The 22,741-nt window shown below is 47.6% G+C and overlaps 1 protein-coding gene across 1 annotated transcript in view; it reads left to right on the forward strand.

Annotated features, from left to right (window-relative positions):
• The window catches only part of Itgb3 (integrin subunit beta 3), a 55,266-nt gene that overhangs the window by 14,306 nt on the left and 18,219 nt on the right, over positions 1–22,741 (forward strand). The window contains 9 exon segments of the mRNA XM_036195317.1: positions 960–1,043; positions 10,531–10,726; positions 11,734–11,986; positions 14,776–14,938; positions 15,552–15,713; positions 18,051–18,146; positions 18,738–18,827; positions 19,833–19,967; positions 21,483–21,912. Of these exon segments, the coding sequence (XP_036051210.1) occupies positions 960–1,043; positions 10,531–10,726; positions 11,734–11,986; positions 14,776–14,938; positions 15,552–15,713; positions 18,051–18,146; positions 18,738–18,827; positions 19,833–19,967; positions 21,483–21,912 (1,609 nt within the window).

Raw genomic sequence — 22,741 nt, forward strand, 5'->3', positions numbered from 1 at the left:
TGTCGGCAGAGGGGGTTTATTTGTCCAAGGCCGGGGACACCAAGGCAGGGGAGAGCCTTCTGCAGGAGCAGCCGCCTGGGGTTTATTTCCTGCCTGCCCTTCTCTGGCCTCTTTTGGGCCCCTGACTGTCCTTGTCCCTCCCTGCAGTCTTCCCTCTGCTTTTTGTCAACATGGGTACTCTTCACTCTGAGTGCCATCTTGAAGCATCCTCTTGGCTTACTGAATTCTTGCACAAATCCCGTGAGATAGATCAGCTGTTTCATATAGAAGAGGTGAACTGTTCAGGGGTATAGCATCAAGAACACTTGTGTCCAACTCTGGAATGCCATGTCCTTCCAGTCTCTGTCCTTTCCTGATCATTCCAGTCCTTTCCAGCATTGAATGCTTGGCCTCCAGGACAGGTGTACTGGAAAGCTTAGCCCCTGTTGAGACAGTAGGACACAGCCATTAACATTACCCTGCCTCCTGCCCAATGGTATTTAGGTGTTAATCTTAGTGCATCTGGGCCTCAGGTCCTCTGTGTAGTGGCTGTGATGACAATAGACAGCTGGAGAAGGCACATGACCATTACTCCAGGACTTGGATTTTCAGATGCCCAGTGTAAGTTAAAACCATCCTTAATGACAGCCTTTCCAGTGTAGGTTGAAACCATCGTTAATGACAGCCCTTCTGTCAGTGACGATGGGACATTTGGGTCTGTGGCTCAGTCCCAGCAGCTGCTGTCACTGTGGCCTCACCAGCTGATATGGTAATGAGTTGCTCCCTATCTTCTTTCTTTTCTTTCTTTCTTCTCAATAGCCCATGTTTGGTAAATGTCTATGGTAAGGTTGGGGTGTGTTTGTGTGTACCTGGGAAATGTTCACCTGTGTGTTTGGGAAATTGGGGGTAGTTGGGACAGAATGGTCACTGCCTTGAGAAAATCAGGTGCTAATGTCTATCTACGTCTCCTTGTTGCAGAGTCCAACATCTGTACCACACGAGGCGTGAACTCCTGCCAGCAATGCCTGGCTGTGAGTCCAGTGTGTGCCTGGTGTTCAGATGAGGTAAGAAGCCTATGCCTTATTTTGTCAATGCGAACACAACTCTCACCTTAAAAGGAATCTGAGGAAGTTTATTCTGGAGCCAAATGTAAGTGATGGCGGCCAAAAAGTACGGATTCAGGTTACTTCAAATACTGTGTTCCCAATGTGATGACCAGTTTAATGAAGGTTTTGTAGTAGCAGAGCAAAGAAAGTCATGAACCATGGTGTTTTTAAAATACATTGGTGAAACATAGGTAAGGTGGGGTGCAGAGAAGAGACAGAGCCTCTGCATAAGTGTCTGATACTGTCTGATCACACTCCTCGCCTCTGAGTTGGGGGAAGCTAGGAGTCTGCAAACTCCAAAAAGGACTTTACTTGATAGCCTCAAGAATGTTAGGTCCAAACCCAGAGGTGGGCGATAGACGGCTGTTTAGAGGGTTAATATAACCTCAAATATTTTGGCTCCCAACTTGTAGCTTTCATTTGGCCTTGTAGAATGATCAACACAGGTATGCCAAGCCCCTCCCAAACTTGAGTTCACACCTCATTTCCCTAGATTTAGATGCCTTGGTGTAGGCACAGACACAGGGAACTATTTCTTTCCTCCTAAATGCAGTCTCTTTCTCTTGCTGAGAAAGACTAGGCGAAGCCTTCCCATTGACGGATGGTGGAGAGCTGGTGCATGAGTCTAGAGCCTATTTTGTACTTTCAGGCCCGGCCAGTTTGCTTGGGTGTCTTTTCTTGCTGTGACTGTTGCTACCCTTCTCCAGCCTTTGCTCGCTTTGGGCTAGAATATCTCAGAGAAGAGGGACTTTAGTCTCAAAAATGAGAGAGTGGTGCTAGGGATATGGAGGGATGCCAGCTTATTCCTCCCACCCCCAGAATGAAAAAACCAAAGCAAAACAAAGACTAAGAAGAGGAATCGTGTGTGTGTGTGTGTGTGTGTGTGTGTGTGTGTGTGTGTGTGCATGTGTGTATGTGTATGTATGTGTGTATGTGCATGTGAGTGTGCATGTGTGTATGTATGTGTGTGTGTGTGCGTGTTCTTAGAGCTCCTTTTTCTTTCCCTTTTCTCTAATGATGAGACCCCTGTCTTCCTTCCTTCCCTCCTTCCTCCCTCCCTTCCTTCCTTCCTTCCTTCCCTCCTTCCTCCCTCCCTTCCTTCCTTCCTTCCTTCCTTCCTTCCTTCCTTCTTTCCTTTCTTCCTTCCCGCTCTGAGGTGTCAATGGGGAAGGAGCACAGCCCACTGTGAGGACCAGAGGGTGACAGGAAAGGGTCAGCCATGTCTAGGCAGAGAGTTTGTTGTGTCTGAGGCCCTAGGGAATGAGTGTGTCTGAGAGAATGGCCATGTTTGTGGCCAGGCTGGGAATTTGGAGCTGGCAAAGGCTGGTGGGGAGGGAGGGGGTGCATGTGGCTGGAGAGAGGTTCTCAGCAGTCACAGTGGGAGTGAGTCAGCACCCCCCAGCAGATGGTTACCTGAGCTGCTGGCCTGGCTGCTCCTCAGCCACCTGGGTTGGCCACTTGGTGGAGAGCCCCGCTCTATGTGGCTGCTGTCTATCCTAGCTATCTTCCCACTGTCTGCTTCTCTTCTGGATCCTCTGAGTTTCCTAAAAAGGCAACCTCCTGGGCAGACTGGGGAGGAAGGAGCAGAAGGCTGTGTTTATCCCCTGGAGGAGGGCTGCCAGAGCCTCCCATCGGCTCCATCCACAGTCTGGGCTCAGTGCCGTTCAGCACGGGAACTGCTTCTAGAGGCAGCTGCCTAACATCTGGGCCAGACTGATCTCATTTAGCAAACGAAACAGTCATTCTCTGGGGCCTGGGGAGGGTGAGCCCTTCTTCTCCACCCCCACAGGTACCCCTCCCTTCTGGGCTGCACTGGAGGCTCAAGTGTGGCGTGGCATGGCGTGGCTTCCTCCTTCTCGTCTTGTTATATCTTCCTGCCTTTGGTCACCATCATGCTTTTGTTAAGCTTCCTTTCTGAGGAAGTTGTAATTCTGCAACGATTCCAGCAGAAGGAGTGGGATGTAGAGGGTGTCTTGTTTGGATGGGCTTGCCTGAAGCTGGCTGGCTGGAACAGAGGGGAGCAGAGAGAACCCCCTGAAGAAGACCTAGAGCTACTCAAAGGATGTTCCCTCCTCCCCTCCCTTCCAACCTAAAGTTAATGTGGAGATAGTCAAGTGAGTCTTGGGGAAAGAGAGAATCCCCCAGAATCTGTCCTTTAGGGGGTGTCCAGTCCTGCCCCATCCTCTGCCATTTTTCTTTTACCCATCTGGGTCTTACAGGAACAAGCTACAGCTGAGTCCTGACCAGCCAAAGCCCCTCCTTAGGCCGTATGAACAGATTCCACATGGATAGATGCAAATGTGGAATATTTATCGGTCACTATGGTGAAATCTTTGCCCTCTGGGGCAGACTTAGTGGCCAGAGGGAGAGAAGGCTGGGAAGGATTGGCTTATTGATGGGGTGGAGTCAGGAAACTGGGGGGGGGGCAGCTAGACCCAAAGGAAACTAAGGAAGGGAGGTAGGAAGCCCTCAGAATGGACTATAGTGAATGACAACATCTACCATTACTAAGTGAGAAGGAGGAGGGATAGGCTGGGGAGTCGGATGTGGTACAGAATGTGTCAGGCAGGGAGGAACCCTGGACGCTAACTAGAACATGCCTGTTATCTTTTTCCTGAGGAAGCGGGACTTCCCTTGCACAGGGCAAGCTTAGCTATTGAAAGTGTTCCATCTTGACTTAGAACGACCACAGGTGGGGCTGGGGGAGCTGCTCAGCCCTCTGCCTCCCCTCTTGACTGTTTCAGGCGGTGCGGTGCTGATGCTGGCGTGTGCCTCTGAAATCAACTGGTTGGGCTCAGCTTCTGGTCCTTAAAGGACAGCAGCTCTTGGGTGTGTCTAGTAAGCACTTGGCTGGGTAGGAGGAAAACAGAGCCAGTGTGCATGAGTGGGGTGTTTGGGGCCCATCTGCATAGGGTGTGTTCTTAGAGATAGATACGTGGTTAGATAACGTGGGTTTGGATAATGTGCTATCTCTGGTGTGTGCAGCTAGCAAAGACACCAGCTTCACACAGGGCTAGACCTTGCATTCTTGGCTTAAGTGGTATCATACTGGAGTCTAGAACTTTCTGAAGTCATACGGTAATTTAAAAAGCTTGAAGAGTTTGTTAAATATAAAGGCTCCCAGGATAGACCCTGGACCAGTGGCATCAGAACAGATTGTTATGGTAGCAAGGAGGATAGCATTGCTACTGGTGGAGGCTGGGACAGGACAGGGTGGGTGGAGGTAGAATTGGGGTTACCATATAAATACAGAGAACTCAATCCGATCGGATTAAATCACAAGTCATTTTTCATCTTGGTATGCTTTGAATATTTTTTAAATTTGGTAGCCTGAAGGCAGGACGAAATGCTAGGAATTGATACCTCGAGTTTGTCCCCAAATTTGTGTGTGTGTGTGTGTGTATGTGTGTGTGTGTGTGTGTGTGTATGTGTGTGTGTGTGTTGGTGTGTGTGTGTATGGTGTGTGTGGTGTGTGTGGTGTGTGTGTGTGTGTGTGTGTGTGTGTGTGTGGTGTGTGTGTGTGTGTGTGTGTGTGGTGTGTGGTGTGTGTGTGTGTGTGTGTGTGTGGTGTGGTAGTTTGAAAGACAATGGCCCCCAAGGAGCAGCACTAGTAGGAAGTGTGGCCTTGTTGGAGGAAGTGTGTCATTGTGGAAGCAGACATTGAGGTCTCATATAACGCTCAAGCCACTCCCGGTGAGACAGTTTACTTCCTGTTGCAAGCAAAATATAGGACTCTCATGGTACTTCTCCAGCACCATGTCTGCCTGCACGCCACCATGTCCCACCACGATGATAATGGACTAAACGTCTGAAACTGTAAGCCAGCCCATTCAATGTTTTCCTTTATAAAAGTTGCCGTGGTCATGGCGTCTCTTCATAGAAACCCCAACAAAGACAGCGAGATCTGGCCATGTGACTCAGTTGGTAGAATGTTTGCATTACAGACATGAAGCCCTGGGTTCCACCCAATACTTCATAGCCTGGGTATAGTGGCCACATGACTGTAGTCTTGGTCCTCAGGAGGCAGAGGTAGGAGGATCAAGGGGAAGGTAGAAGTTCAGGGCTGGGCTAGGGAGATGGATAAGAGTACTTGCTGTGAAAGCAAGAGGACATGAGTTCAAATCCCCAGCACCCTCTTAAAGCTGGACATGGACATGCCTGTAATTCCAGTATTGGGGAGCAGAGACAAGTAGATCCCAGGAGCTTGCTGGTCAGCCACCCTAGCCAAAGCAGTCAACTTTAGATTCACTGGTAGACCTTATATTAATAACAATAACAACAACAATAATAATAATAAGTATAAGGTGACTGGCTGTGGTGGTGCACGCCTTTAATCCCAGCACTGGTGAAACAGAAGTAGGCAGATCTCTGTGAGTTTGAGGCTAGCCTGGTCTACAGAGCAAGATCCAGGGCAGCCAGGGCTACATGGTGAACCCCGTTTTCAAAAAAGAAAGAAAAGTGGAGAATGATTGAAGACATTCAACATCTTCCTCTGACTTCCTTCCTACACATACATGTATATGTGCATAATACACACACACACACACACACACACACACACACACACAAGCACAGTATAAAAAAAGTTCAAGGTAATTTTTGCCTATATATCAGTTCAAAGCCAGCTTGGGCTAAGTGAAATCCTGCCTCAACAAACAAACAAACAAACAAACAAACAAACAAACAAACAGAAAAACCCCAAACGAATAACCCAGTGGTAAGAGTGTGTCCCTCACCCTCATAACCAACAAAGCATCCTAACAGCTGTGTACTAAATGCCTTCTCCTTTGTCTCCTTCCAAGCTTCTTTGTGTTCACGTCATTTTTACCCTTAGTGAATGAGCCAATCAGACAGCAGTGTCTGAGTGGGGCTGGGGAGATAGCCCTGTGCTAGAGCCTGGCACAGGCAAGTCCACCCCTAGGGCTGAGAAAAAGAAAACCTCAAGGGTGTGTTTTCCCTGCCTTCCTCCAAGGAGCGAGGGCACAGGAACGGTGGTAGTTACATTGGCGGCTGCGTCTGCAGGAAAGCGGCTGCTGTTACTTACCCGGGACCCCCAGAGGATCTGAGCGTGTTTGACTCATACTGAGACTTCGTGTTTTGAAATCATCTCACGGTCTTATTTTAGCCCCTGCCCAACCCTGTGAGACAGATATCACAGTGACTATTATTCATGCTGTACTTTTCCCAAACAGGATTAAGGGGGACTGGTCCTAATAACATGTGTCACTGTCTCAGGAAGGGGAGGTAATCCACCAGCTCGCAGAGCGCAGGGCCGGGAGCCTCCCACCTCTGTGGGTGATCTCTTCCCGCCAGGAGGCGGGGCTTGACTCTTTTGTATAACATCCGGTTTTGGTGGGAACTGGAACATTAACACCAACCCCTTTTCTAGTTTCCTCTAGGAGATATCCCCTCTTCCAACTGTGGCTGGGGTGGGAATGTGGCCAAGGGTGTTGAGGACATTGCTTTGGTATCTTCCCAGGGCAGTTGGCTCTCAGGAAGAGCTGGGCCAAGAAACCTGTTATGTTTCTGACCTCTGAGGTCAGCAATCATCAAGGGAGGGAGCCAGCCTGGTCTTATTTTTCAGTTTTTGTTCAGTATTTATTTTTATTTTTCTAAGAAAATTCATAGGCAACATAACGACTGCCAGCACGTGTGAGCATTCAGTTCTGCTTATTCAGACTGTGAGGTTAGAAAGCAGGAATGAGGAAAGCCCTCAGAAGCGCCCTCTCCCAGCTGCAGAGCCTGAAGATGGGGGTGGCTTGCTGCTCCCCCTCAGCTCCCTGGTTTCCCTTCCTGGTTCCCTCCTCCAGCCTCTGTCTTGTTCTGGAAAGGCTCAGCTCCTCTGGCATCTTGGTGATCTCATCATTCCCCTACCCCCCTCCCCGAGACAGGGTTTCTCTGTGTAGCTTTACGCCTTTCCTGGATCTCCTCTGTAGTCCAGGCTGGCTCATCATTGCCTTTTTGGGAAGGTTTTCTCTGAAGTCTGTGGGCAGTTGGATTCAGAGATAGATTGTGGTGTGTGTGTGTGTGTGTGTGTGTGTGTGTGTGTGTAGTGTGTATGTGTGTGTGTGAAGGTGGAGTGTATGTATAGTGTGTGTGTAGTATGTGTGTGTGAAGGCACAGTGTGTGTGTAGTATGTGTATGGGTGGGTGAGGGTGGAGTGTGTGTATGTGTGAGAGTGGAGTATGTGTGTGGTATGTGTGTAGTGTGTGTGTGTGTGTGGTGGGTGTAGTGTGTGTGTATTTGTGTGTGAGGGTGGAGTGTGTATGGTGTGTGTGTATATGTGTGTGTGTGGTGTATGTATGTATGGTGTGTGTGTGTGTATATGTGTGTGTGTGGTGTATGTATGTGTGGTGTATGTGTGTGTGTGTATATGTGTGTGTGTGGTTATGTGTATGTGTGGTGTATGTGGTGTGTGTGCAGTATGTGTGTATATGTGTGTGTGGTGTATTTGTGTATGTGTGGTGTATGTGTGTGTATATGTGTGTGTGTGGTTATGTATGTGTGTGTGTGGTTATGTATGTGTGTGTGTGGTGTGTGTGTATGTATATGTGTGTGTGGTGTATGTGTGTGGTATAGGTGTACGTGTGTATACGTGTGTGTGGTGTATGTGTGTGTATATGTATGTGTGTGTGTGGTGTATGTGTGTGTATATGTGTGTGTGTGGTATATGTGTGTGTGGTGTATGTGTGTGTATATGTGTATGTGTGGTTATGTGTGTGGTGTATATGTGTATGTGTTGATGTATGTGTGTTGGTGTATGTGTGTATGGTGTATGTGTGTGTTTGTTTGTGATGTTACTTGTACTGCCATCTACACGGAGCAGGTCTTCAGCTCCTCGAAGGGGAACCTTCTGTGCTTTAGAATGTGCGGTGTCTTTGTGGGTCGTCCTTCTGCAGATGTCCTGGTGACCAGGTTCTGCACAGCTGGACAGGAAGGACATTGTCCACCTCTCCCCACACTTCTCACATCTCTGTCTTGTTTCTGGTTCTCGGAATGCCTGGGGCATTTTCTGCTGCGGCTCCTCCCAGGACCATTCATTCCTCCCAACCAGCTTTTCTACTTTTTATCCTTCTCTCCAGAATGCAACAAACTTACTTTATGAGGCAGAAATCCAGGCGGCATCTTAGCTGTGTTTTCCCCAAGCTCTCTAACTCCAAGTCACTTAACTTCTTTGAGCCTCAAACTTCTAACCCCTGAAGTTGAGTTCTTCACTTGTGAAGTCTCCTTCCCATAGGTTCCTCACTTGTGGCATAATAATTAGTGGTTCCAGTCTTCCCAAGCTTTGGCATTTCAGTGACTCCTGTGAGGTGCCGCCCCATGCCTGCATGCAGCAAGTGCTCAGTCAATGTTAATAACTGTTCTGGGATATGGATTGTTTTTCTTTTTTTGTGGGAGTGGGACATGTTGGAAGGAGGTTCTTAGGAAAGGCTGAAGACCTAGACATTGGGAAACAGGTCCAGGTAGGGGTATGCCAGCTTTCAGCTCAGTCTCCTCAACCTGGCAAGTGACAAACACGTGCTCATGCAGTTCTGGTTAAGTACAGTTAGTTTCAGGGTACGGACAGCTAGACATGTGCTCTGGTTAAGTACGCTTAGTGTCGGGGTACACAGAACTGAGGGCACTGTGTCCCCTAACCCCACTTATTGAACACATCAGAGTGACTTCTGTGGGGTCACACAGCTAGCTAGTGGTGACCTAGCTCTGGGGCATGTTTTCTGGTTCCAGTGTCCTTCTAAGAACATTGCATTCTTGCACATGAGCACACGGAGTCCCAAAGGCTGAGGGGATGCGGATCAGTGTGGTTTCCTCCAATTCGAAGGAGGAAAATGATAGGATAGGCTCTGGCCAGCAGCCTGTCCTCCGGTGTTTTTCCAGCTTGTGGAAGTAGCTCATCCAGGAACTGCTTATCAACACCTCATATTAGTAGCTCGGGCTTATTGAGCACTCACTGTATACATGGTCTTATTTAGCCTGGCACAACATCCCTGTGATGGAGGATTCTTCTTATTCTTAGTTCTTTTTAAACTAATTTTTTTATTGTGGTAGAATACATATAACAGAATTTACCATCTTGATCTTTATGTGTGTGTGTGTGTGTGTGTGTGTGTGTGTGTGTGTGTGTGTGTGTACATATGGAGATCTATTTTGTGTGTCTTTCTCTCTCTCTCCACCTTATTTCTTGAGACTCAAGGTCTCTCCCTGAACCTGGAGCTCACCCATATGGTTAACCTAACTGGTGAACAAGCCCCAGGGATCCTCTTGTCTCTGCCTCCCTAGCTCTGGGTTTGCAGGCACATGTCACCAAAACTCATCCCCCCAGCCCTTCTGAGACAGGGTTTCTCTGTGTAGCCCTGGCTGTGCTGGATCTCGCTCTGTAGACCAGGCTGGCCTCGAACTCACAGAGATCCGCTTTCTTCTGCCTCTTGAGTGCTGGGATAAAAGGTGTGCGCCACCATCGCCCAGCCCATTTTTTTTTTTTTTTTAAAACATGGCTGCTGAGCTCAGCAAGTATGCACTATTTTCTGACTGAACCGTTTCCCCAGCATTCATGTTATTATTTTTCCATCTTAACCATTTTTAGTATACATTGCGTGACATTAAGTAAGTTTATAATGTGAACCCTCATCACCATCCCTCCCCATAACTAATTTCATTATGCTAAACTAAAACTGTAGGCCTGCTAAACACTTCTTCCTCCTCCTCCTTCTCCCTAGCCCCCAGCAACCATCATTTCCCCTGTCTCTGTGGTTTTGATTGCTGTTTGTAGCTAAGGAAGACTTTGACGCCGAAGGAGCTGGGCTTGGAGAGCTGTGTGTGTGTCGTGCTCTGGTGCCCAGTCAGTGGTGACACTGAGGGTTGGTCAGCTAGCTCATTCCTGTGCTCTTACTCTTTGTCCTCAGCGTCTCCTCTCTGTCACCTTTGCCGTGGGTGCAGAGGGGAGAGGGGAGACAGGAAACACACAACCACAGACCTTAGAAAGCAGCCAGTAGCCAACCCAACAGTTTTAAGTGGTTTTAACCTTGACCTACGGGAAGAAATACCTCATATATTATTACTCATTGTGTAAGCTAGATCCCATCCTTTAGTAAATAAAAGTTTTCCCAAATAACATCGAAACTTCTGTTTATATACTTGGGTATTTTCTATTCCATTCAATTGTGTTTTACTTAGTAAACCTGATTTTGAGACTCACAGGCTAATTTCAATGCACCATCTTCCCAGCTGTCAGCCATGAACAGGTCCTGACTCAGCCTGTTCACCCTTCCTGTATGTGTCCCTAGGGATTATCCTAGGAAGGACCGCAACAGTTTTATGATAAATTAGCCCCAAAGGGCTGGGTAAGCTCTAAGCCGTTGGGAGGTGACGTGTCATGAGATGGGGCACATAGGCATGCTAGCTCTGATGTCAGGGTAGCTCTGATGTTGGGCTCCTGTCTACACAGGCTCTGCCTCAGGGCTCACCCCGCTGTAACCTGAAGGAGAACCTGCTAAAGGATAACTGTGCTCCAGAGTCCATTGAGTTCCCAGTCAGTGAGGCCCAGGTCCTGGAGGATAGACCGCTCAGCAGCAAGGGCTCTGGAGACAGCACCCAGACCACCCAAGTCAGCCCCCAGAGGATTGCCCTTCGACTACGGCCAGGTAGGCACGGGGCTCATCTTGGGGAGAGACCTGGTACAAGTGGGCAAGGGATATCAATAGAAGGTCTGAACAGGAACTCTTGGTGGGGAGGGGAGAGGAGAATGGTGTGTGTGTGTGTGTATGTGTGTGTGTGTGTGTGTGTGTGTGTGTGTGTGGTTGTGGGCAGGGGAATGGAAGAATATAAGAGGTGTCAGGATTTGAGTAAGAAGATCCGAGTGTGAATCCCAGCTCCACCATGTTCCTGGTTATTTGACTGGTTACTAGTTACTTAACCCTTCTCTCACTGCCCCTTCCTGAGGTGTTTTACCTAGTTTATAGTTTTGTGTAGAGGTGCAAAGGAGAGAAAGGGTGAGAAAGCAATTTGTAAGCCTGTTTTCCCACAGGGGATAGTGACTATTTAGGAGCAGACCAAAGTGGGGACAGAAGAAGTTGGAGTATTAGGGCTAAGAGTAAGCTTTTCAATGCTTGACCTGGCTGAATCAGTGAGAGTTTGAGAGCGCCCTACATGTGCAAGGCATCTATGAGATTTGGAGAAACGCAGGGTGCTATTTATTTACTTTTGAGACAGGCCCTCAGTGTAGCCTGGAATTCATTGTACAATTGTACAAGGGCAATCCCAGGCTGGCCTTGACTTTGCAGGAACCTACCTGCTTCTGCCTCGTGCATGCTGGGATTGCAGGCACGTGCTACCCCTACAGCCAGCACCGTTTCTGTCTGTCACAGAGCCTGAACTGTAGCAGCTGCCAGGAATTCTGTGACTTGGGGACTCAGAGGGTCGGTCACACACATGGGAATTTACAGATGGTGGGAAATTACAGAATGGAAAAGAAGTTCAAGAGACTTCAAGAGGAATGGAGTTGTAAGGCAGGGATGGGGTGGAGTAGGGGAGATGACCAAAACTTCCAAGCTTAATTTGATTAGTTATTTATCCCCTATGGTGGCCTACTTATGTCTTTATTCCTAGGAGTAGAGGAGGAGAGAAAAACTAACATTCTTCTGCCTTCCAGATGATTCGAAGATTTTTTCACTTCAAGTGCGGCAGGTGGAAGATTACCCTGTAGACATCTACTACTTGATGGACCTGTCCTTCTCCATGAAGGATGATCTGTCGAGCATCCAGACCTTGGGTACCAAGTTGGCTTCCCAGATGCGCAGGATTACTAGCAACTTTAGAATTGGCTTTGGGGCCTTTGTGGACAAGCCTGTATCACCATACATGTACATCTCCCCACCAGAGGCTCTCAAAAACCCCTGTTACAGGTAAGTCCTTTCTCCTCAAGCCAGTGAAATACCCTTCCCTTTGTTTCAGGCTGGTCCAAGCCCTGGTTGCCATTTTTAAATCCAGGGTTTTTTTTCTTTGAACATTTATTATTTTTATTTCTATGTATATGTATGTGTTTGTGTCTGTTTGTATATATGCGTGCTGAGTGATTGTGGAGGCCAGAGGAGGGATTTAAATCCTCTGGAGCTAGGGTTACTTAGATCCTCTGGTTCTGGGGTTATGGTGGTTGTGAGCTGCCTAACATTGGTGGTGGCAACCAAATTCTGGTCTTCTGGAAGAGCATCATATGCTTTAACCACTGGGCCACCTCTCTAGCCCCTCCAAGGTTGTTTTGTTGACAGTGTGATGCCAAAACCATATTGTTTTCAACTTGTTCTCTGCCTGGCAGATGGGCCCACAGTCTGGAATATTATGCCAATAGGCTCAAGGCTGGGAGGGTTTTACACAGAAATGTCATCAGCTTATTGGCTTTGTCACAAATGAGTAGAGGGAAAGAGAAAAGTGAGGGGGCGGGGATGAGGTCAAAAGCAGAGAGAAGTCTGGATGAGTAAAAATGTAATTATGATTCCAGAAGAATGCCATTATTCTAGTCATCACGAGCACAAATTTTGCAAAGTTAAAATGCAAGAAAATTAAATCACTTTATTGAATTCTTTAACAGTATATAAAAGGTTAAGTTCTTTCCTTCTTTATTTGCCTGCTTTGTAAGAATATATGTATACATATTTTAAATTTTATTGTTTCATGTGTATCAATTGTTTGCCTGCATCATGCATGTCTATGTACCATGTGTGTGCCTGGTGTCATTAGAGACCAGGAGAGGGTGTTGGATCCCCCGGAGCTGGAGTTATAGATGGTTCTAAGCCACCATGTGGGTGCCAGAAATTAAGTGTGGGTCCTCTGGAAGATTAGCCAGTGTTCTCCCCCTGCCCCAGAGACAGGGTTTCTCTGTGTAGTCCTGGCTGTCCTGGAATTCACTCTGTAGACCAGGTTGGCTTCGAACTCAGAGATCCACCTGCTTCTGCCTTCCAAGTGCTGGGATTAAAGGCCTGTGCCACCACCGCCTAGCCAGCCAGTGCTCTTAACCACTCAACCATCTCTCCAGCCCTCACACCTTTTTCTTTGAGACAGAGATTTTTGCTCTGTAGCCTAGGCTAGCCTCAGCCTCCCGAGTGCTGTATTAGACACAAGTCAACCCATCTTAGCTCTGGGTGGGAGGAGCTCTAGGAATTGAACTTGGGGTCTCATGTTTGCTAGGCAGGTGTCCTGTCACTGACCGTCTCCTGCCCTATGTCTGTTTAGCTTCTGTATTAGCTACTTCTCTTGCTGTTGTGACCAAATACTTGGTGGAGACGACTTAAGGGGGAAAGGTTTATTTTGGTTTATGGCTCAGATGATGAAATCCATCATGACAGGCAAGGCATGAAGTCTAAAGTGGCTTGGTCTGTGGTGGCAGGAACCTGTGGCAGCTACTTGCTACATGCTACTAGGACTGGAAGTGGAGCTGGCTTGGGGCAATCCAAATGAAACAAGCCCTGCCCACATTACCCTATTTATGCCAGCTAGGCTCTATGTTACAAAGATTCTACAGCCTCCCCGAAACTGAGCTGCCCGCCTGGGGACCAAGAGTTCAAACACATGAACCTACGGTGCCCATCTCATAGTCAAACCATAGCAGCTGACTGTTGAATGGCTTACTTGACGAAGACTGTAAATCCATGTACGGTAGTGATTGAAAATTATGATTACTGGGGCTGGGGAGATGGCCTAGTGGTTAGGAAGGCTTCCTGCTCTTCTAGAGGATCTGACAGAGTCCAATTCCCAGTACCCAAGTCAGGCAGCTCTTAACCCGAGCCTGTAGCTCCAACTCTAGAGGATCTGATGCTGTCTTCTGGCCTCCGTGGGTACCTGCACAACTCATTCTGTCTGTCTGTCCTCTCTCTCCCTCTCCCCTCTCATATTCTCTTTCTCTCCTTACCTCATAATTAAAAATAAAGTATATGAAAACGATGATTGCAGGACTAACAAGGCATGGGTTTACATTTTAACTTAAAAAAATTCTACAGTGCAGTTTTTAAACTTCTGTCTGGGCTATATGTTCCCCCAGAAAACATATCTGGGGACAGTTCTATAAATTTACTGGACACCTGCTTTATTGCTGCAGTAAAAAAAAAGTGTTGGTGATTCCAGCCACGATGGTGTGAGCCTTCCTCTTGTATAATTGCTTTACTTGGGCTCACAATCGCTCTCATGAGATAAGCACTACTATGCCTCCATAGGTAAAGCTACCACTGAGCTACCCCACCCGTCCCTTGCCTTCGTTTGGCATATGTGTTGATTACTTTTCTTGTTGCTGAGACCAAATACTTGATGGAATGCAGGTTGAGAGAGGCTGCTAGAGAGAGCTCGGTAAACGGGGAGCTGGGGTTTAATCTGCCCTGTCTGGTTTCATCTCGGCCTTTCTTGCCCTTTCAACTATCCGGAGGTATGCTTGTGGTGCCACAGTAATTTTAAGGGGTTAGAGTCTAGACTGTCTCAGTAATTGTGATTCTGTGGGACTGGAGTGTAGCTGTATGGTAGAGCATTTATCTGGCATGCACGAGGTTTTGGGTTCAATCCCCAGCATTGCAAAAAAAGGGAAAAACCAATATGATCTGGACCTGGTCTGGGCATACCACTGTCCATGTTTGTCCCTCTCTATTTGCCTGACCCCCATACCACATTTCCATCACAGCTTCTGTTATGGTGACCTCTCATTTCCCTCCAGTATGAAGGTTTCATGTTTGCCGATGTTTGGCTACAAACACGTGCTGACGCTAACTGACCAGGTGACCCGCTTCAATGAGGAAGTGAAGAAACAGAGTGTGTCACGTAACCGAGATGCCCCAGAGGGCGGCTTTGACGCCATCATGCAGGCTACAGTCTGTGATGTGAGTTTGGAGGGTAAGGGGTGCCAGGTGTAGCTGGCATAATTCAAAATGGGGAAGGAAACAGTTCGGGTGGGGATTTCCGGTGTGATGGGAGATAGGAACCAAGCAGGACTTTGTACATAATGAGTAATAAATTGCTCCTGCTACACACTGCTCTCTCTTTCTCCACACCAGGACCACAGCTGACACCTCTTTGAACCACAGTTGCTCCAGATCTTTCCTGGGGAGAGCATCATCCCACATTTTCTGGAATTATTTCAGAGTCAAGCCTGGGTTAACTCAGCAAAGTGGGCAGATGTTAGGATAGGATTTCTTCTAATCCAGGCCAGCTCTGGAGTGCAGATGGGTTTCTGTTACTGGAGGAGTTACTGTGGAGTTGAAGGAGGCATGATTCAGTCTCATGAACTAATCAACAATGGGGTGATTTTCCTAAGGGAACAAAGCCTGAATTTCCAAAATTCAAGCTCTAGTTTCTGTTTCAAAGCTTGGGGCTGAGGTCCCTCTCCAATACAACCTGTCCAGCTCTTTAGGTATGGAGGTTCTGAGGTCTTTGTTCAGTGCTGATGACATAGCTGAAGTCGCTGGGTCTTTTTTTTTTTTTTTTTTTAAACAGGAGAAAATTGGCTGGAGGAATGATGCATCCCATTTGCTGGTGTTTACCACTGATGCCAAGACCCATATTGCACTGGATGGAAGGCTGGCAGGCATTGTCCAGCCCAATGATGGGCAGTGTCACATTGGCAGTGACAACCATTACTCTGCCTCCACTACCATGGTGAGATGCCTGATCTGACCAGGCTCTTGTTCATTCTGATAGGGCTGTATGATCCCAGGCAAGGCTTTTGTGTGAATTTGAAAACAGCCCTTCCACTGGGCATTCTGTGGGGATCAGCTGATGCCTCTTTCTGCCACACCCCAAGAGAGCATCCTTACCCAGGGTTTAAACAGTCTGATCATGGATGTCCATGCTTGTGGTTAGTGTTCACTCTGACCACAGTCATCAGCATCAGCCACAGCATCTTGGCTTCCAGAAGGTGCGAAGTCACAGCTGGAAAGCTCACTTCCCTCCTTCCTCTGTGGACGGGGTCCTTTCTTGCAATCAAGTTCATTCATGGTTACTGGGGAAAGACAGGAAAAAAAAAAAAAAAGGACAAAGATTTCATTGATGAAATGAGAAAAACCCAGAGGGCAGAGCCTCTTGAGGAAAGGTTAAAGGGCACAGAGTCATTTGGTTTGAAGGCAGGATGGTTCCTGGGTCATTTAGGATGACAGGTAAGATAATTTCTGAGAAGTTATTTTATGTGTCTTAATTAATAACTAATAATAATCATAGACAGTTAATTAAATGAGAGAAAGGAGCTTAAATTGAAATAGGAGAAATTATTGTCAGTCAGAAGACAAACGGAGCAAGGTTTAAAATAGTAACACTTTGGGTATTTGGAGAAAGTCTTGACTCTACCTGTCTTGTTTCCCCACCCCTTTCATTTTCTCGAGACAGGGTCTCGCCATGCAGGGCAGGCTGACTTGTAATTCTTAGTCCTCCTGCTGTTACCCTGCGGACATGAGGGTCACAATAATGTCACACTGTACCTGGTTTCTGTTTCCCTCCCTCCCTTCCTTTCCTTCCTCCCTCCCTCCCTTCCTCCCTCCCTCCCTCCCTCCTTCCTCTCCTCCTCCTCCCTCCTCTCCCTCCCTCTCTCTCTCTCTCTTCTTCTCTCTCTCTCTTTCTTTCTTTCTTTCTTTCTCAGGAGAGTCTGGTTCTGTGTATAGTTCAGGATGGCCTTCACCTTACAATCCTTCTGTCTCAGCCTTCTGAGTGTTGGGATTAGAAGCTTATACCACCATGCCTGTTATTATTTTTTCTGGCCTGGAGATTGAATCCAGAGTCTCACCCACTGAGCCATCCTCATCCTACTCTTTACTTTGTTGAAAGTCAATACATAGAGGAACCACCCTGTAGTTTAAAAATGATCAAAGGCAGGAGACTGAGCTGGAGATCTCATGAGCTCCCTAGAAGGCCTAGGATTCCATGGATTTATTGATTCATACTGTTTCCTGGCTTCTCCACAACCTTGGTATTAGCCATATACAAGTTGAGCCCTGTCAGACAATGGCGAGTTAGCAACCTTTGATACTAGTCTATACAAGGCATTGACCAGGAGCTGAGAGAGTTGAAAAGCTAGAAGGACCTACTCTTAGAAGGTTTTTGGTTTAGAGGAAGAGAGAGGATATATTCCAACATGTGTATCAATAGCACAGAATGCACAATTAATGCTAAGTGTATGATACAGTCAAGGGCTATTGGCAGCCGAGGGAGGAAAGCTCTTTAGGAGCTGGGGTGCTCAAGGAAGGCCTCTTGAAGGAGGTGAGTTTAGGCTAAGGAAGGAAGGGATTCCCAAGATGAAGTTCAGGAGGAATGAACTAGAGCAGAGCTGAGTAGAAGAGGGGTAAGGCTGAGTGATGGTTGGTGATCGTCTGGTAGGAGATCCACAGAGCGAGGCCGGGACGCATGCCCAGAGCTCTGCAGCGGTGGGTCTTAGCTCATGGGGCTGGTTTGAATGTGAGCCCAGGGGTCGTGGCTCGCATTGTCTTGCCCCCCTCACTCACACAGTGCCCCCTTTTCTGTCGCTCACAATACAACAGCACAGACTCAGTAAGTCAGAAAAGAACTTCAGTTGTGTTCTTAGGCCTTTCGAGTTTGAGAGGCCACATCTGGTGAACGTCTTGCGGGCAGAGTCCCAAGACTCAAGCCGGCATGAAGCAGAGGTTAGGGGTCATGTGTGTGGGTTTCTGTTTTCATTGTTTGCCTCTTAGAAAGCTGGCTCTGGGGGCTTTAATGACCTCTAATCCTACTTACTTCCCAAAGACTCTACCCCTAAATACTGATGGGGCCTTGTCTTCACCCACTCAGCATCTCACAGTGAGAATTCAATTTCAAGTGCATGAAACCCAAGGGGCACACTGGAGCCACGCACAAACCACACCACCTCGCTTTGATTAGTGGGTAAAAATCTTTAAGTGTCGCATTTCCCTGGGTCTACCCCTGACAGGACAAGTTCAAAGGCTTAGAATCCAGGGAAGCATGAACCTTCACCTCTTCCCCCCTTTCCAGGATTACCCATCTCTAGGGCTGATGACTGAGAAACTGTCCCAGAAGAACATTAACCTGATCTTTGCAGTTACTGAGGATGTCGCCAACCTCTACCAGGTAATTATGCCTGTGGGGCTCCCGTCCTGTCACCACAGATGGACCTGTCCCAGGTGGCCAGCTCATGCTGTCACTAGCCAGGGACCCAAGCAGGAAAAATCCTTTTAAAACTCATTCTTCCCTGTAGCCTTTTTCCTCCAACCTCTGACCTACCAGGAAGCAGGTGTGGATCTCCATGATGGTGGTGGAGAGATAACTCAGTGGGAGGAGCGGCGTAAAAGGGTTGCTTACTTTTCCCCAGATATGAAACTCTGCTAGATCTGTTCTGGTAGGGACAGGTGAGATATCACACAGTGACCTCCAAACTTCATTTTAAGACTGCCATTCTGGCGGTGGTGGCGCACACCTTTAATTCCAGCACTCGGGAGGCAGAGGCAGGCAGATCTCTGAGTTCCAGGCCAGCTTGGTCTCCAGAGCTAATTCCAGGATAGTCAGGGCTACACTGACTACATCAAACCCTGTCTTGATGCACCACCACCCAACCAAAAAAAAAAAAAAAAAAAAAAAGAGAGGCTGCCAGTCTGACTACGGGGACTTTGAGGAGACTACTTTCCATCAGTAAGCTGTGGACATCTTTGTCTTCCTTCCCAGAATTATAGCGAGCTCATCCCCGGAACCACAGTGGGAATCCTGTCCGCTGACTCCAGCAACGTCCTCCAGCTCATTGTTGGTGCTTACGGGGTAAGAAGGTTGACCCAGTGGGGCCTGTTGAATCTGCGGGATATGCCTTACTCAGCAGAGCTTGTTAAAAGGAAGTAAAAGAGCAGTGGTCACTCTACAATGGAAACCTGACACATAAATTCCCTTCAGGGATGGAATTTCTTAAAATGAGTGAGCCTCAAGGCCGTGCTTCGGCCTGGAGATGGAAGGGAGAGCATGAGATGGGAACAAAACAATATGGCGGTCTAAATATGATAGGGCCGTAAAGGGGATGAGAGGCTTCCCTTTAAAGCCTGAAGAGGAGCTTCATGAAGAGCGGGAGTGAGAGAGGCCCAGAGGAGAGAGAGGGAGAGAGAACTTTCGTGAGAGGGGGGGGGAGCCTCTTCAAAAGCAGCCTTTCTCCCCAGACCAATCCCCAGAACAAAGGAAAGGGCTGGCTTTTTATATGCTTTCATATTATGTGATTTAGTTGAAAGCAGCATGTAGAGAAGCCAGGTATTATACAATGAGCTGTCAAGTCACAGTAGAAACTGCTTTGGAACTCTCTGTCCCAAAGAGAGCCAAAGTATGTGGTCCAATTCAGGCTATGGGATCATGCCTGAAGGTGCAGGCCCATGTCCTAACAGAGCTCAGATGTGGGAGCCCTGTCTGCTATTCCCCCATGTGGCCTTTTTGCTCTCCTCTTGTGTTCCTAGAGATAGAGGATGGTCTGCTGTGGGACTGATGGCATCTTCTGAAAAGGAAATGGGCCAGAAAGGAAGGCCAAGGAGGAACAGGGACAGTGAGTGGGGAGCTTGGAGGTAGAGAGGACTGCAGATGTGGGCTAGATGGCACAGTGAGGGAGAGCCAGGTCCTAACAACACATGAAAGAGGTGACTGAGCACAGAGACTGTGTGGCAGCAACTGGTAGATACACCTCAGCATCCGGTGCTGCTAGGACAAGTCCAACGCCACCGTGTTGGCTTTGTGTGGGATGGAGTTGGCCTTTGTCTGTGTCCTTACTTTCTTTTGTCCTTTTCTCCTCAGAAAATCCGCTCTAAAGTGGAGCTGGAAGTGCGTGACCTCCCTGAAGAGCTGTCACTGTCCTTCAATGCTACCTGTCTTAACAACGAGGTCATCCCGGGCCTCAAGTCTTGTGTGGGACTCAAGATTGGAGACACGGTGAGGTGGGCTAGGCAGGAACTCATATTGAAGCTGTGACCCTGGGCTCCAGAGTCTCTGCGTACCCTGGTCCTTTCCAGAATTGGAAGTTAAAGTACTAGAGATCTTAATCTTTCCTCTTGAAGCTTCTGCAGCCTAAGGTTTCTATATCCGCTGAATTAACCTCTCTATCAGTTTCTGAGAACATTCACCTCAGTTCCCTGTGTTTGCACCTGTATATCTAATTGCAAATGAAATGATTTCTTATCTACTCACTCAGAGTAATGCCTTTTTCCCCTCTGCAATGTAAAATGGTAATCTATCAGCTATAGACTTTTGCTGAGCACTGGCTGTGTGCCAGACTTTGTTCTAGCTAATGAAAATCCAATAGCAAGCGGAACAAGCAAAAATACCTGGCCCTCTTGAGACGTAAGAGTGCAAATGTTCATCTTGCCCCTCCATTGTTTTCTTAATTATTGTTTTAAAATTTTATGTGTGTGGTTATTTTGCCTGTGTGTACATTTGTGTATCATGTGGGTCCCTGGTGCCTGTGGAGGCCAGAGAGAGTGTCAGATTCCTTGGCACTGGAGTTCGAGATGGTTGTGATTTGAACCCAGGTCCTCTGGAAGAGCAGCCAGTGTTCTTAACTGATGAACTGTCTCTCTAGCTCCCTGGTTTTCTTTGTTTGTTGGTCCTCCTTTGCTCTACCTAAGGGACTGGTGAATGGGAGAGAGGAATGAAGAGAAAGAGATCTTTTGGTCCATTGCCCTGTAAATTAATTTTTTCCTTCCTTCCTTCCTTCCTTCCTTCCTTCCTTCCTTCCTTCCTTCTTTCTTTCTTTCTTTCTTTCTTCCTTTCTTTCTTCCTTTCTTTCTTTCGTTCTATCTATCTATCTATCTATCTATCTATCTATCTATCTATCTATCTATCTTCCGAGACAGGGTTTCTCTGGTTAGCTTTGGTGCCTGTCCTGAATCTCACTCTGTAGACCAGCCTGGCCTCGAACTCACAGGGATCTGCCTGGCTCTGCCTCCCGAGTGCTGGGTTTAAAGGCATGCGCCACTACCGCCCAGCCTGTAAATTTATTTTCTAAGCATATGTGTTCACAGCCCCACACTTCACACCCTGCAATTAAACTTTATACTGTATTCCCTTAGTGTGTGATTGACCACTACGTGACATGGTGTGGTGCAAAGCAGCATTTTGTGTCTTGCTGCTAATATGGAATAGTAATACTCCAGCTGACGTAGCTGTAATTACAGACTCTGTCCTGCTTGAGCTAGCCGGTTTCTCAGGAGAAAAACAGCCCTTATTGCTTGTCTGTGACCATGTGTCCAGTCAGATACGTCACAGCGGTAACTACTATACCACTCTAGTTTTTACTCTAGACTCTGAGAGAATTAAGGCCAAGGAACTCCCCAGGGTGGTTGGGTTCGACACCCAGTTTTGTTTCACTTCGTAGGGTGCAGCACAGCATTTCTCTAGGGCCGGTGTTCCCCAGATCCACTTAGGTCTGACTGTCATCTTTCCATCCAGGTGAGCTTTAGCATCGAGGCCAAGGTCCGCGGCTGCCCCCAGGAGAAGGAGCAGTCTTTCACTATCAAGCCCGTGGGCTTTAAGGACAGCCTCACCGTCCAGGTCACTTTTGACTGTGACTGTGCCTGCCAGGCCTCCGCCCAGCCTCTCAGCCCACGCTGCAACAACGGCAATGGGACCTTTGAGTGTGGAGTGTGCCGCTGTGACCAGGGCTGGCTGGGATCCATGTGTGAGTGCTCTGAGGAGGACTACCGGCCCTCTCAGCAGGAAGAGTGCAGCTCCAAGGAGGGCCAACCCATCTGCAGCCAGCGGGGCGAGTGCCTCTGCGGCCAGTGTGTCTGTCACAGCAGTGACTTCGGCAAGATCACCGGCAAGTTCTGCGAGTGTGATGACTTCTCCTGTGTCCGCTACAAAGGCGAGATGTGCTCTGGTGAGTAGGAGTGCCCCCAGCATGCTTAGTAGCCCTGCATGCGGATTTCCCCAGGTGCCTCGGGAGACACATGTGGAAGGCTTGAGGTTGGCAAGGTGGGCAGAAGAACTGAGAACACGTTTCACTCCAAGTAGAAATGAGCAGAGGCGGGAACTAGACCTTTCCCCTTGTTCGTGGGGCCCAGGGAAGCTAAGATGAGGGGAGATGGAAACATCAAGGGGAGGGAGTTTGTTTTGCTTTTCTTTCTTCTGCTCACTCTGATGATGGTTCAAATTCCTAGTCCTTTTGAATATAAGGACCAACTTACTTTTCATCTAAAAACAAATCAGTCTCAGGGTAATTAAACTGTTAGTGTTTACAGATGGAAAATATATGCTGTTGGATATACTGTGAAGTTCAGAATGATTTTACTTGAATTTATCATTCTATCACCAGTAGAAAGTAGTGGTATTATGCAAAATGTTGGGGCACTTAGAATGGTATTTGGAAAATGGTACACTCGTGTTAAATGTTATCCCTGTTTATCATCTGTTTGTTGCTATTGGTGTTTGTATTCTAGGCCTCTGCTGTCCAAAATGGTAGCTATGTAAACTAATTGAGATAGAAAACATAAATTCAGTTGTTCAGTTGGTCAGTAGCCACATGTGGCCAGTAGCTATCATATTGGACCATGAGGATACTGAACATTTTGAGAAGTGTTTCATAGCAGAAAGTTTCACTGGATAGTGTTGGCATAGAGACCTTCTACCAGCAGACTAAAATTTCATGTGTGTGTGAGTGTGCGCATGCACGCCCATGCATGTGTGTATGCATGCACATGTGTGTGTAT

Source organism: Onychomys torridus, chromosome 8 (assembly GCF_903995425.1).
Source record: "Onychomys torridus chromosome 8, mOncTor1.1, whole genome shotgun sequence".
Lineage (NCBI taxonomy): Eukaryota > Metazoa > Chordata > Mammalia > Rodentia > Cricetidae > Onychomys > Onychomys torridus.